General features: G+C 37.9%; 1 protein-coding gene across 1 annotated transcript; it reads right to left on the bottom strand.

Moving 5' to 3' along the window:
- Nucleotides 1–4,351: 4,351 nt before the first annotated feature.
- On the bottom strand, nucleotides 4,352–14,286 carry LOC133779941 (B3 domain-containing transcription factor VRN1-like). The gene is made up of 6 exons (XM_062219838.1): nucleotides 14,042–14,286; nucleotides 6,199–6,619; nucleotides 5,851–6,047; nucleotides 5,442–5,730; nucleotides 5,059–5,228; nucleotides 4,352–4,876 (listed from the first exon to the last, which is right to left on the bottom strand). Exons 1-6 carry the CDS (start codon nucleotides 14,141–14,143, stop codon nucleotides 4,622–4,624), a joined length of 1,434 nt encoding a protein of 477 aa, XP_062075822.1. The 5' UTR covers nucleotides 14,144–14,286; the 3' UTR covers nucleotides 4,352–4,621.
- Between the last annotated feature and the right edge of the window lie 2,343 nt (nucleotides 14,287–16,629).

Here is a 16,629-nt window from a genome sequence, read left to right as displayed (position 1 = left end):
AGACTATGGCAGATGGATGTGAAGAATGTCTTTCAACATGGAAACCTAGATCGAGAAATATACATGGTGCAACCAAGAGGATTCGAGGATAAAGGTCATCCCGATTATGTTTGCAAACTCAAAAAGGCACTCTATGGATTGAAACAGGTTTTGAGAGCATGGTATGAAAAGATTGTTGAGTTCTTAGTAGAGAGTGGATATGCCATGGAACTTATAGATTCAAGCTTATTCGTCAAAATAAAGGAAGCAAATATCGCAATTGTTCCGGTATATGTCGATGACCTCATCATCACTGGCGATGATAAAGCAGAGATTTGTCAAACAAAGGAGAACCTGTTAGTTCGATTTCAGATGAAGGAGCTTGGAGAATTGAAAAACTTCCTTGGATTAGAAGTTGGTCGAACTAAGGAAAGTTTACTTCTCTATCAACAAAAGTATGCAAGAGATATATTGCAAAGGTTTGAGTGCAAGCCCATCTCAACACCTATGGAAGTTGATGCCAAGTTATGCGCGAAGGGAAGGACTTGAAAGATGGAGCAATGTATCGACAGTTGGTTGGTAGTCTAATTTATTTAACATCGACTCGACCAGATATCTCGTATGTAGTTGGCATAGCAAGTCAGTATATGCAACACCCAAATAAACCTCATTTGGAAGCAATGTAACAAATGCTAAGGCATGTCAAAGATACCATTAACTATGGTCTCTTTTATAATGAAGGTGATGAGGTTAAGATAGTTGGATACTGCGATGTTGATTATGTTGGAGATCACAATACTCATTGATCAACAACTGGATATGTATTCAAGCTTGGTTGTTGTAATGCCCTGGTTACTCCAAGACTGTTACTGTGAACTTTGAACCGTGCTTAACTCACTAATCGAGTTCTTTGGTTATAAACATGCATCTAGGTGTTATTAATAGGTTAAGGTATAAAATCATTCAAAAGGAACTGATATATTTTATTTAAAACATAAAACTGTTCATGTGCCCATAAAAAATGTTTACAAGTTATTTACAATCCAAAATGGTCATTACAGTTGAAAATTTACAACCCGCCGACCGAAGCGGCAAAAATAAGGTAAACCCCCTAGTTCCTCCGAGAAACTCCTTGGCCGTGGTGGTCAAGCGGCTGCATATGTACACATCGCCACCTAAGCTCTCCACTCAAGGCTAGGTGAGCTTTTCTTTCCCTTTACCTGCACCACATAGCACCCATGAGCCAAAGCCCAGCAAGAAAACTCAATACTGCATGTATATAATATCAAATGATGATCATAATAATCATCCATGACTTATAGCCCTAAACAGAGGAGTGACAGATGTAAAAGTCACTCATGTGGGATTCTGCACCCTTTACAAATAAGTGATCGAGTCACTAGCTTAAGCAGGTTAAGTGACTGACGAGCAAGTCACCAATGTAAACTAACTGAGTGACCATGGAGTCACTAATGTGGGTTCTGTACTCTTAGCCATGTGACGATGGGGTCACCTGGGCCTTCTGGCCTTGGCTCTGAGTAACTAGTCATAGAACTAGGCAAGCGCTTTTCGTTTTCATCGAACTTGGGGTCGGTCCGGCATTAATGTTCATGATGAGTCATTCAATGCTGATGTCGATTAGATCTAATCTTTATCGGCCTTGCGTTCATGACGCTTATGCCGCTCCTGACTCATAGGTCAGTAACATACGACCAGTGCTCAGTACCGGTGTCGAACTTGACTAGTAAGTCACAGCTTCACAGACGGATCTGACACCATTTCCGATTCTGACTGGTAAGTCAGTGCCATTCACAAGTAAGCAAGATTTTCTAAGCATTTGATATGTAATCAATGTCCACATTTAAACACTATACATGCCTCGTGAATAACCATGCATGTCACATATAGGGTGCAGTTTTCTTACCTCTGGTTTGAGCAAAAGTTAGTAAAAGAACGACCCTTGAGAACGATCAACCTTTTAGTTCCTTGACGGTCACCTGGTCATAACCAATTATGGGATTCCATCAATAAAATGAATCACAAAAGGTTCCCGGAACAAAACCTAGCCTCCGGGACATCGAATCCTACTAAACCGGGTAGTAGGAACGATCCCAAGGCCTAAGGTTTGAATCCCCAAGCCAAAAATACATCCCTGGCCAAAATGCCACTAAGGGTCGCGACCCTACACCACCATGCTGCGACCCGCCTCCTCAACCAGAAGCGGCCACCCATCCAAACCCCAATACGGGTCGCGACTCTCCTTCTCCATGCCGCAGCCCAACGGCCCAGCAGCCCCTCCCTTCCTCATCATCAAGCTTGGGCCACGACGCTCTAGAACATAGCCACGGCCCCACCTGGAACCCATCCAAAAACCCCTGTTTTTCCTCCGAACTCATTTCAAAACCTCATTGAAACTCTCCCAAAATGACAAAGCAAAGCCACTAACTATTACCACAACTTATCTACCATATAACCATCAAAACCCAAGCCTTAAACCAATCAAAACCTCATCAAATTCTCATTTCAATGATCAAAACTCCAAAACTCCAAACCTTAAAACCAGCACAAAAACAGGGCAAGGATCTATAAAATGGAATTAAAACCTTACCTTAAGCTTAGGTTGAATCCTCTTCAATGGTTGAACACTAGCCTAAGACCTTAAGCTTCAATCTCCAAGTTTGAATCCCCAAACTTGCTTCAAAATTCAAAGGAAGGAGAAGAGAAATGATGATTGCGAGGAAGGAAAACAAGGCTTTGTTTTGTTTCTATTTTCTACAGCCTTCAGCTTATATATAGCCTAGGTCAAATGACCAAAATACCCTCCATGCTTAATTCATCTCTTAACAGCCCCCAAGGGCAAAACCGTCCTTTCCCGCCTAACTCATTAATCATAATTAACACTCTCCAATTCCCGTTATTATCAAATACCAATAAATCATATCTCATTACTCTTTAATTCCCGATGACGCTCTAATCACTAAACCACCCCAAGACTCACCCCGAGCTCTGAGCTTAAACTTGTTAGGACCAAACCGATAATTTGCATTCAAAGATCGTCTCATGTCGAATAGCTCGAAAAAATCCACATTATAATGTGGCCTCAACAATAGTTCACCGACATGCATACAAATATACAATTACGCCCTCAACGGGCCAAATTACCAAAATGCCCCTATGATGAAATGTGGACCCACATGCATGCATTTAACATCATATTATAATATAATTCACATAAACATGCACATAATAGTTTAATGACATAATAAATCAATTATGGTCCTCCCGGCCTACTAATCCGACCCTTAAACCTTATTAGGGATTTTGGGGCATTACAGTTATGGAGTTGTATCTTGTTGTAGCAAAAGGCAACCAACGGTGCCCTTGTCAACCACTAAAGCAGAATGTAAAGCAACAACAATGACAGCTCAAGAAAGTACATGGTTAATGCAACTAATGAAAGATCTACACCAATTTACTGACAATGTAGTGTTGTTTTATTGTGATAATCATTCTGCTATTCACCTAGCAGAAAATCTAGTTTTTTCATGATTATCATTTTCTGAGAGAAATAGTACTACAATAAGAGCTAGAGATGCACCAAGTAAAGAGCGAAGACCAGATAGAAGACTTGTTCACTAAAAGGCTCAACACTACTACCTCTTCCATTCCTATAAAATTATAGATAATGAATACTCTGTATTTATCTAGAAATATGGTAAAGCTTCAAGAGATTTTTATGAAGGCAATTAGTTAGAAACTTGTAGAATCAACTTTAGTTTTCTAGCTTTTTGGGTGGCCAAGCCCATTATAATGTTGTAGCTATAATTTTCTAGCATATTAAAGTCAGTTGATGAACCGACTTTCATCATGTATATATAGGACCTAGGGTCCTTTGTGGTGAGTGTGTAAAGTTGTGTCCAAAGTGAGTACACAAAGTGTTCTAAAGAGCACGAGGCTAGGTAAGTGATATATAAGTGTGTGAAGAGTTAAGAGTTGTAAGAGTGAGTGTTAATAAAATAAAGAGTGTGAGTACTTGGTATGCATTGTGGTCAATTCGAGTGTTCAGGTCTTGTGTAATTACTTTTGTTCTAATAAAGTAATTACGTTTTTCACGTGTTGTGGTGTTCAACAAAATATATTGTAATTATATGGTTAGACAAAAACGCTAAATTGAGTAATTACTCCGATTTACACTTAATTCTAATTATAGAGTAGTTTTCTAAACGCACCATAAAGAATAATTGTGGCAGACGACAATGTTATTAAAAACACTTCAAACGACAATTACTTTACAATAGACAGACTTGCAAGCAACAACAACTTAGCTTACAATGACATAGAACCTAAATGATAAACGAAACTTCCAAACAAACGACCTAAAGTCATAAAGATTTAAGATTAACATCAATTCTTACAAACAAGCATGAATAAAATATAAAGATTCACAACAAAACAATGATAATTAACTACTTTTAAGTCATCCCCTCGACTGTGATACAAAATAGATATATAGTTCAGAAGTTTAACCGTGACATCAGTATAATTAAGTACTTCTCACCAGGAGGTGATTATATGCATTGTTGCATAATAACATTCTTAACAATACTTTGAATAAAGTTTTCTTGAATTTCATTAGTTTAGCTCAAAAGTATAAAAAGTTCTCTCTAATTATTGTAACTTTCATCTCAGGTTGATTCCTCTTAATCAGTTCAAAGATGCAGACATCACTTGGCTGAAGAGTGTTCTCTATTGCAAATGCACCCCATCCAGCAGGAGAAAATTTATATTCTGATCCATTAACAATTAACTTCACATGCCAATATTCCTCACCAACCCAAAGAGTCATAGTTTGTGCCTTTTCCTCTAAATAAAGGCTTGCAAATGTCAATGGAATGTACTGCATAAAGAAGAACTCAAGACTTTCATTACCAGTACTCTCTTGATACATAGATGCAATGTCATGATAATAATTGTATATATATCTTTATTCAAAATGATATGTGTATGCATAATAGGACATTAGAAAGAAGTATGAAATCATTAAACCACAAATTTATAAGAGAAACCGTTTCTACATACTAGTTTATATCCCTGCACGTGATCTGATAGCAAAGCCACTTGGAAGCTAGGATTTTTTGAAAAGAAATGGCTGGCTGCTTCAGAAGCTGTCAAAACTACTGAAGATAAAGGCCTCTTATTAGTGCCTTGGTTTCCAGTATTTGCTTCAGATGTCATCTTCGTGGACTTATCTGCAATAAATTTATAAACAACAAGTAAGCTGATTTTAAAGTTCAACAACAGTTTTCTCTTGTTCTTTAGAAATTATGTTGGGTGAAATCATCTTGGTTCAAATTTCGCTTGGACAATGTAGTTGCTATCATTGCAGCTGAAAACAGCACGTGTAAGTTAATATATAACCATATATACATGGAATTATATTGGTCATTATGAAGACTTCTCACCTAAGTAATTATGTGCATCATCATCAGCATCATCACCCTTAACAATGGAAACTCTAAATGAAATTTCATTGCCACAATTATTCATCAGTTCAAAGGTGCAAATATCACCCACTTCCAAACTATTTTCCAGTGCGAATGCTTTCCATCCATGACTGAGTTGGGCTGCTGTATATCCACCTATGGATTTAACTTTGTAATAGACGGACCAAGATTTACCATTTGAAACCCAAAGGCTAGCTTCACACTCTTTCTTATTAATGTATGTTTCTGCAAACCTGCATGGTATATGCTACCAGATTTTTTATTTTTCAAAAAAACAATTAATTAGTTGAAGTGAATTACATCATGGGACCCTGAATTTTATGTCATGGAAAATATATGCTAATGACAATCTATAAGAGCTACTTACGAAAGTTCTCTGACCACTTGTATATGATGATTTCATGATGACAGTAAAGGAAGGATATTCAGACTGAAAGTAGTTGCCTCTTCCAAGAGATGAGGTGTTTCTGTAGACATAAGAGGGTTTCTGGTATCTTCTTGGGGTAGACAAGCCAGTTATGTTACCAGATTCCACTCTACTTGATAAGCTTCCTTTTTGCATAACTTCATAGGGGTGATCATGTATTAAAAGACAATGCAGAAATATTACTAAAACCATTTCTTTCTGAACAAATAATTAAAAGTTTCATGAATTTATCTCTAGTCCTAATAAATGGATTCTGGAGTATAATTTATTTTGGTTTAGATTAAGTACCTTTAGATCTAAGATGAGATAGGTTGCTTTGTACTTCACTTGGTCTCATTTTCTTGTGGGGCCGAGATTTTACCCTGGTTTTAGGATACAATGAAAAGCTATCCAAAACTTCAATAGAAACATCATCTTCATCAGTATCAACATGCTTCTCAAAATGCTTAGGATTAGAAGGATATTCTATCTCCACAGTAGTTTTCTCGAATATAGTAACATTGAACTGAGAGTTCTCATATCGAAAAACTAAGAGGTCTCCACGGCTTAAAGAATAATATTCTGCAAATTTATTCCAACCCTTTTCTATCCATACCTTCCCATCACTTTTAGTCAACCCTACCTCCCATCTTGATCCACATGGAAGCTTAAGAATTACTTGACTCGATAAGGAACCACAATATTTCATCCAAAATGCCTTGGGAATTTGCTGCACCAGGGAAGAACAAAATAAAATGTCAAATGGAAGATAAGGTACCACTTAAAATTAAGAGAGTTACCAGAAAATATAATTACATGACTGCAGCCTTAGGCCACTTTTAAATATATATATATATATATATATATGCTCCTCATCATATAATCAAGACATGCTGTAGAAGGATGACAGTGACCATGCCATAAAAATCATAGGCACTTGATCTGATGATGGCACCTTTGCTTTTGAAAATTTGAGAAACTTCATGTTGCAGAAACTACGAGTACTAAAGAATTATGTAAAAATGTAATAAGAAGAATCACTATAACATATATGTTGTGTATGTCTCGCAATGTCGTTATCTGAGCTATCAAAAGGTGGTTATGTTAAAACACATGATTAGTGTTGGTCTTAGTCTAGATTACATTTAGTTAATTGGCATTAGTATTACCAGGCCTGTATGAGTGATTTTTGTATCAGATCATGTGAAGAATATTTTTCTGTTATGTTATTTTGTCTTACACAGTCACTTGTCACTATATCAATGGCTTGTGGTTTTGTACTTTGGGTATATATATGAATGCACAGTCTCAGCATCAATTTGAGCTGAGCTTATCCTTTTTCATTCTGTCAATTATCTTAACTTGGTATCAGAGCCATGTCGACCAACAATTCTCAGACTCCACTACCACAGGGGACCACCACTGGAGCTGTCCCAGTCTCTACAGCAGCTACCCCACCATCTGCAGGTGTCAGAAATTTCGCCATTACAGGAACCAACTTCCCTGGCACACATTCTTCCTCACCTTCTTTTACCTAGCCCTTCAATACTCTAAACCAACCTTTCCCTCTCAAACTAGACCGAAACAACTACACACTCTGGAAAACTATGGTTTCCACCATTATTAGAGGCCATCGTTTGGATGTTTTCATCAATGGCTCTCAGGTATGTCCACCTGAATTTATTCCTGCCGGTACTACCACTAGTGATGGCCAGCTTGGGTTTGGTCTGAGAGTGAATCCTGAGTATGAGCACTGGATTGTGAATGATCAGCTTTTAATGGGCTGGTTGTAAAGTTCGATGACTGAAACTATAGCTACAGAGGTGATGGGTTGCGTTTCTGCTTCAGCACTCTGGCGAGCGTTGGAAAATCTCTACGGTGCTCATTCGAAGTCCAAAATGGATGAGACCCGTACTCTTATTCAAACTACTCGAAAAGGCTCTACCCCCATGATTGATTATCTCAAACAGAAGACCTGGTCAGATGTGCTAGCTCTTGCAGGGGACCCATATCCAGAAGTCACAGCTAGTGGCAAATGTTCTTTCAGGACTTGATGGTGAGTATCTGCCTCTTATTCTTCTTGTAGAAACAAGAACCAGCACTACTTGGCAAGAATTGCAGGATATGCTACTCAGTTTTGAGAGCAAATTGGATCGCCTACACGCACTGAGCTTGGTTAACCAGCCCAAATCCATTGCTCCAGCCCGTACTGCAAATCTCTCTACCCGATCTCCCAATCCAGGTCAAGGACGAGGACAATCTGGTTTCTCTAGTGGCCGTTTGACTTATCCAAGCTCAAATCGTGGTGGCTCCAATAGATCTCGAGGAAGAGGCAGATTTGGATCTGGCGGTTCAAAACCAACTTGCCAGGTCTGCGGCAAGTATGGTCACTCAGTAGCAGTGTGCTATAATCGATATGATGAAGCATACATGGGGTCAGATCCTGCACACAACCAAACTCAGTCCAAACCAACACCATCCAATTATGTAGCTGCACCTGATGTTATTGTTAGTGAATCCTGGTTCGCCAATAGTGGAGCCTGTCATCATGTCACTTCCGATGCAACCAATCTGACTCAGAAAGTGGAATATGGGGGTAAGGATAAATTGGTAGTAGGTAATGGAAATCAATTACAAATATCTCATACTGGTTCTGGTAATCTAAGCACTACTCATGGAAAACAACCATTATTGCTTACTGATGTTTTGTTGGTGCCTGAAATTTCAAAGAATTTAATCAGTATTTCCAAGCTTACTTCAGATAACAATGTGTTTCTTGAACTTCACTCTAAATGTTGCTTTGTGAAGGACAAGGAAACAACGAAGGTGCTGCTTCAAGGGATGCTTAAGGATGGACTATACCAGCTTCATTCAACAAATACGACCAAATCAAGTCCTCACACTCATCCAAAAGTCTTCTCCAATTTTTCTATTTGTCAAAACAATGTATGTAAGTCTAGTCAACCTGTCATTACCCATAGGGATTTATGGCATAGAAGGTTAGGACAACCAGCTAGTCTAGTCCTTGACTTATTATCAAATCGTGGTTTTGTAAAAATTTTAGTCAATGAAAAAGAACAGTTTTGTGATGCATGCCAAATTGGCAAATCTCATTCTCTGCCATTTAAAACATCCACAAGTAGAGCCACCAAGGCGCTGGAACTAATTCACACAGACATATGGGGACCGGCACCCATTATGTCTAACACAAACTACAGATTTTATATACATTTCATTGATGATTACAGCCGCTATACTTGGTTGTATCCACTCAAGCACAAGTCTGATGCTCTTAATGTTTTCATACAATTCAAAATGTTTGTAGAAAATCAGTTTGAAACCAAAATCAAAACATTGAGAGCTGATTGGGGAGGAGAGTTTCAAGCCTTCACACAAATTGTTCAAGAAAATGGCATTCATCATCAATACTCTTGCCCACATACCTCAGCTCAAAATGGACGAGTCGAGCGTAAACATCGACATATAGTCGAAATGGGGCTGACCTTATTAGCTCAGGCTCATATGCCACACAAGTATTGGGTTGATGCCTTCCAAACAGCAGTTTTTCTCATAAATCGTCTTCCAACTCCAATCCTAAAAGCAAAGTCACCTTTTGAAATTCTTTTTCATAGAAAACCAGACTACAACTTACTGAAAACATTTGGTGCCTCATGCTTTCCTTGTATAAGACCTTATCAATCAAACAAGTTCCAATTTCACTCACTTGAAATGTGTCAATCTTGGTTATAATGAGCAATTCAAGGGATACAAGTGATTGAGTTCTACTGGCAGAGTATACATCTCTAGAAGTGTTGTTTTTAATGAAGCAAAATTTCCTTTTGCTCTTGGGTTTCTGAATACTCTTGCACCAGAAAACTCTGTCCTTGTGTCAAACTCTAGTTGGTCTCAACTTCCAACCATGCATGAAAACAAATGGTCTGAACAAACAGCTAAAACCACCAGCCAAGCTGCAGCATCCCAAGAAGCAGTACATGCCCAAGAAACAACGCAACCACAAAATGAAACTTAGGTTAGAAATCAGCACTCTCCTGGTTCTAATCATGAGTCTTCAAACCTTGATAAAAATTGTACAGTGAGTCTTGATGCTATGGTGCAAGAAATGGACACTTTATCCACTGAAAATGATCCAGAAATTTCAGAAGCTGCTGTACCAGAAGAACCAGAAATGAAAACTCAGTCTACTCATCCTATGATCACCAGAAGCAAGGCTGGAATTTTTAAACCAAAGACTTATGTCAGTCAAGTTGCTTGGAAATCCAATCTTGAAGAACCAGAATGTGTTACTGATGCTCTCCAACATACAGGATGGAAACAAGCAATGATGGATGAAATAAAGGCTCTTAAAATGAACAAAACTTGGTCCTTGGTGCCAAATTCAAGCGAGTATAATCTAGTTGGCTGCAAATGGGTGTTCAGAATTAAAAGGAATGCCGATGGATCCTTTCAACGTTACAAAGCTCGGTTAGTTGCTAAGGGGTTTCACCAAAGACCCGGTTTTGATTATGGAGAAACCTTCAGTCCAGTGAAAAAGTCATCCACAGTTCAAATTGTTTTAACAATTGCCATATCTAGAAATTGGGATATTAGGCAATTGGACATAAACAATACATTTCTCAATGGATTATTGGAAGAAGATGTCTATATGCGGTAGCCAGAAGGATTTGAAGATGTAACCAAGCCTAACTTTGTTTGTAAATTGCACAAATCGCTTTATGGGCTAAAGCAAGCTCCAAGAGCCAAGTTTGACAGATTAAAATGCACCTTAATCAAGTGGAACTTCTTTTTTTTGAAAAAAACGAGAAAGAGGTCGAAGAAACCTCCTCTCAATAACAATATAAACCCTCACTTATGGCGGAGGAAAACCTTGGTAACAAGGGAAAAAAGAAAACAAAGATTACAACCATAAATACACCCATTCCCTACGAAGGTCCAAAAAGAAAACATCCTCAAAATCTTTCGTTCTATACACCCACGTGGCTACCCAAAATCTTATCTTATCCCAAAGAGTATCCACTTAAGAAGAGGACGCGTCAAAGATCCTACTATTCCTCTCCAACCAGATAGCCCAAAATGCAGCTAGAACGGTACACTGCCACAAGCGCAACTGCCTCTTACCGCCCTCCATATGAGAGAGGAATAAGTGGGCGCAAGATGTGGGCATACACCAAGAGATTCCGAACTCATGTAGAACTTTACTCCAAAGAGCACTGGCAAACGAGCATCGAAGAAACAAATGACCCACTGACTCGCTATTCTTTTTACAGTTAACACACCAATTAGGCGATAAGTAATGGAAGGGTCTTCTCCTCTGCAAATTAACATGGACACTTAACTTGTCCAAGAATAATAACCAACCGAACACTTTAATTTTGGGAGGAACACCACATTTCCATAACCTCTTTGCCAACGGCCACTCTGGACCCAACTGATCATAAGCCAAACTATGAAAAGCCGACTGGCAACTAAAAACCCCGCTGCTATCTGGTTTCCAGATCCTTTTATCTTCCAAAATATCCGGCAATTGCACATCTTTAATCAAATCTAACAATTCAATCAAGTCAGGGACCTCCCTCAGGAATAAATTTCTTCTAAATTTGAAGTCCCAACCTCCTCCTCCTAAACTACTACCATCTTCTACCACTCTCATGTCTCTGATCGAAGCATTCAATGCCTTGGACACTCTGAATAAATCAGTGAAGCGCGACCTCAAGGAACAGTCACCAATCCACGTATCCTCCCAGAATCGAAGCCTGTCACCCCTCCCCACTTTGAAGAAAACCCAACGCCTGTACTCCTCATACAACGAAGATATGTCTTTCCACGGACCACGAACTAAAAATCTACCCCCACTATTTGTATCCCAGAAGCCTCCATCTTCACCATACCTACTTTTGACCACCCTATGCCATAGAGACAATTTTTCCAAGGGGAATCGCCACAACCACTTCATAAGGAAAGCCTTATTTCTCAAAACCAAATTTCCAATCCCCAAGCCCCCGTGATTACGAGACTTACAAACCTCGTTCCAAGAGACCAAATGATCGGCAGACGCATCTCTTTTCTTCTGCAAAACAGACAAAGTGATTATCCTAGTATTGATCTACGTGGATGACATTATTGACACAGGAAATTGGAAAGAAAAACTAGCAGAATTTATTCAGCAACTGAATAAACATTTCACACTAAAGGACTTGGGAGCACTACATTTTTTTCTCGGTATTGAAGCCTAGAGAGATGACACTGATCTGTATGTATCTTACACAGAGTAAATACATAGAGGAACTATTGAAAAAATACAACATGCAAAATCTGAAGTCTTGTCCAACTCCTATTGTAGCAGGCAAACCATTATCAATACAAATGGGGGAAGAACTCAAGGATGCTACAACATACAGAAGCTTAATTGGTGGTCTTCAGTATTTGTGCAACACCAGACCTGACATATGTTTTGTTGTAAATAAGCTAAGCCAGTTTTTAAAGGCACCAACGACAGTTCATTGGAGTGCAGCAAAACGAGTGCTACGGTATCTCAAAGGCACTCCAACTCATGGTATACACATTAGTTATAGCAATCAGCGAACCATTACTGGTTTTTCCGATGCTAACTGGGCATGTTGTCCTGATGATAGGCGGTCAATTGGAGGCTATTGTGTCTATTTAGGTGAAACATTGATTTCATGGTCTTCTAAAAATCAAAATGTAGTCTCCCGATCTAGCACTGAATCAAAGTATAGAGCATTGGCACAAGTTGCAGCTGAAATTACGTGGATTGAATCGTTGCTAAAAGAACTGAAGTTTCCACTGTTATCCACTCCTGTCACCTGGTGTGACAACATAAGTGCTAGTGCTTTGGCTTCTAATCTTGTCTACCATGCTCGTACTAAACACATTGAGCTTGACATACATTTTGTGCGTGATAAGGTCCTCAAAAAGGAATGGAAATTCGTTATATACCCTCATCAGATCAGATAGCAGATTGCCTCACTAAAGGACTAACTCCAACACGATACATGTTCCTGAAATCCAAACTTGGTGTGATGCCATCACCCCTTTGTTTGAGGGGTGTGGTTAAAATACATGATTAGTGTTGGTCTTAGTCTAGATTACATTTAATTAATTGGCATTAGTATTTCTGGGCCTGTATGAGTGATTTTTGTATCAGATCATGTGAGGAATATTTTTCTGTTATGTTATTTTGTCTTACACAGCCACTTGTCACTATAACAATGGCTAATGATTTTGTACTCTGGGTATATATATAAATGCACAATCTCAGCATCAATTTGAGCTGAGCTTATCCTTTTTCATTCTGTCAATTATCTTAACTGGTTAAAACAGCTAGTGACCATAACTGTTTTAACAAGATTCCTCAAGTTCACTTACTTTGGTTCAGCTGCAGAGTTAGTTAAGTTGATTTTTTAGTTTTGTTTTCTTGTTGGTTCTTTTGTATTTTGGTGCACGTATATAAGTGAACCTCGTATCATTATTTACGTACACAGATTTAGAGAGCACTAAGAGAAAAAGAAGAGAGAAAGAGAGAGTTCAGTGAGTTATAGAGGTTGGAGTTCTTGTGAGAAGCTTGTTCAAAGAAAGCTAAAACTGAGAACTTTTCTCTTTCTACTGAAGCCCTGTAATTCTTCTTAGTGGAAACTCACGTAGGCCAATTCCACTGAACCATGTATATTGTGGTGTTCTTTTGACTAATGTTTCTATCATTCATTAAAGTTTGTGATTTGTTTCTGTTTCTGGCATTATTTCTTGTTTGTGTTTGTTCTTTTTTCTGGTTCGTTTTGTTGGTGTTCTTGGCAGTTTATTAAAGGGTTCAATCACTTTCAATATCATCCTCTTATACTGGGTACACTGACTATGATTTCAAGCTAGATTTCTCGAACGTAGACATCTTAGAAAACCATGGTGAAAACAGAAAAGAGTTGGGAAAAGAAAAAACATGAATATGTAATACAGAAACTATCTTAAGAACTCATGTAAAGAAAAAGAACAAAGCTACCACAAATCACAACTATATACATATATATGTGTATGTGTGTGTGTGTCAAGTCAGCCCCTCATATTTGGTGAACATACGCAAATCACAGAAGAAAATGTACTGGAGCAGAGAGGGTATACTTACTAACTTCTTCCCGAGAGTTTGATCAAGAATAATCTTAAAAAAATGTGGAGCAGTAGGAGAAAACTTTGTCTGAACCTCGGCTCTGTGGCCAGCGCAAGACATGGTTGAACAACTATTTTTATCTGAAACGAAGAACTTTAGTTACCACCCTCTCAAGCACTGCCCTACTAAGCACAAGACAAGGCAATATCTGTCAGTTCCCAAGGAAAGGGCAAAGCCAAATCTCAGAGCCAGAGCGTCACTGGCTTCTACATAAACACCTTTTTGTCTTCCAAGCTAAAAAAAGTTATATTAAAATTTTTGTGTCCTTACTTGTCTATTACATTTATTGGTCTGCAAACTTTGCATCTGTATTGATATGAAAGATGATAATAAATCCCGGCCTCCCTTAACTCGTACGAGTTTTCATCGTTTTATTTTCTTAAATAAACTTTTCTTATTCCTTTTGTCAGCAGTTAATTATTTCTTTTTCCTGCACATGGCGCGTGTGCCTCATCAACTCATATAATATCATAATATATATATACTAGTTAATAGGTACGTGCCTAAGGCACGTACCCGGTAATTTTAAAATAATATTTTTGTTAATTATTATTTTTTAACATTTTTGTAAAAATATTTGTTATTTTTATTTGTTTAGATTATATTAATTTAATTTTAATTAAAATTTTGAAATTGAAAAGTTATAACAAATAAAATAAGTAATTATCTAAATAAATAATTACCAATTCAATTATTACAATTTTTTCATGTTATTATTGATATTATTTATTTATCCATCTCTTATTATTAGTGTATTACTTATACTAATTATGAAATATATTATTCAAAATGTATATACATCGGGTGTAAAGAATTAAAAATGTAATCACTTTATAATAATTTATTTTATTAGGTTATTTGTAATTTAATATTCATATTATATAAAAAATTATAATAAACAAAGTCAAACCTAAAAAATACTGGATAATAAATGTAAAATTTGTTTAATAATATATATTATTAACCACTGAGATTGTAGATTAAAAATTTGAGAAGGAAACATGAAGTAATATCTAATCCCAAATTATGATTTCCTTCTAATTTATTAAGAAAATAACAACCGTACTGTTATACCCAAAAATTGGAGAATGCATCCTAGGAGGCAAGGAGAATGCATTCTAGGAGAGCTAAGGGGAGTGGTCCTAGGAGACCCCAAGAGAGTGATCCTAGGAGAACCCAAGGATGAGGTCCGAGGAGAACTCAAGAAAGTGGTCTTAGGAGACCCCAAGGAGAAAATGGTCCTAGGAGACCCCAAGGAGGATGTGGTCCTAGGAAACCCCAAGGGTGTGGTTGAGGTAAGTCTCCCAAGGTTTCTTAAGTGTTGGCTCGAACGTGTCCAAGGTAAGTAGCTAAGGAGGAGGAGTCTCATGCAAGAGGAAGGAGACTTAGATTTTGATAAGGAGAGCCTATACAATGTTCGATCGGACATGTTTGAGAGATGCTAAAGGAGAATGCCTTGATCTTGTCCAAGGTGAGATGTTATGGAGGAGGTTGCCTCAATGTTGTCCAAGGTGAGGTGCCAAGGAGGTTGCCTCAATGTTGTCCAAGGTGAGGTGCCAAGGAGGTTGCCTCGGACCACCTTGGTCCGAGGAGAAGCCAAGGAGATTGGTTCAAGGAGGAACATGGCATGCTAGAGGAGAGTGCCATGTTAGAGGAGACAAGTGCATGTCCTACCACCATGCACGTTCAGCCCACGAAAACATGTCCTACCACCATGCACGTCCGACCAACACTTGCATGAGTGGTCAGTAGGAGGTGGATCAACTAGCTAGAGTAGACTAAGTCAAGATTCCCAGAGACAGCTTCAACAACATACGCGGGAATCTCTCATTCTTCCCACAAATGGGGGGTTTGTTACATTTCGAATTTTGAATGTTTAAATGTAATAAATATAATAAAATATCCCTATCATAAGGGGATATCAGTTGAGGATCCCAGGCCTATAAATAGAGAGCTTATGGGATGAGAGAGAGGTCCTTGTGCTGCTTCTTTCTAGAGAGAGAAAATTGGGACTGTCTATTCTAGAGAGAGAAAGCGCTGAAATAAGAGAGAATTCTTGTATTTTTGCCATCTGTACTGAAGAAACTCAGTTGGCACAGTCCATCTGATCTTGAGTACAGATCTATAAATCATAACTCTAAGTGGATTAGGCTATTACCGACAATCGGGGCTGAACCACTATAAAATCTTGTGTGTTCTTTATTTTCTTTATTATACTGTCTGTGTCGTTTACATTCTATTGAAGGCTTGTCGTTATTGACGTTCTCACGTCGTTGGCTAAAAAGACAGTCAACACGTACATTTATATATAGTAAATTATAAACATAGTAAATTAACAGATAAAAACAAATGAAAAAGAAAAAAAGGAGAAACATAAAATAAAAAGAGCATATTTAAAAAAAAAAAGTACATTCAATTAGAAAACAAAATACATCACAGGTCAGTGAGATATATCATCATAAGAAAAAAAATTGTTAGAACTAAAATGATGAAACAAAATTAAATATTTTTTTAGAAAACTATGTGTTTAATTGCCTACAAAGTCT

Source organism: Humulus lupulus, chromosome 1, assembly GCF_963169125.1.
Source record: "Humulus lupulus chromosome 1, drHumLupu1.1, whole genome shotgun sequence".
Classification (NCBI taxonomy): Eukaryota; Viridiplantae; Streptophyta; class Magnoliopsida; order Rosales; family Cannabaceae; genus Humulus; species Humulus lupulus.
Note: the sequence above shows the minus strand (reverse complement) of the source record. Positions and strands in the feature narration are given on the sequence as shown.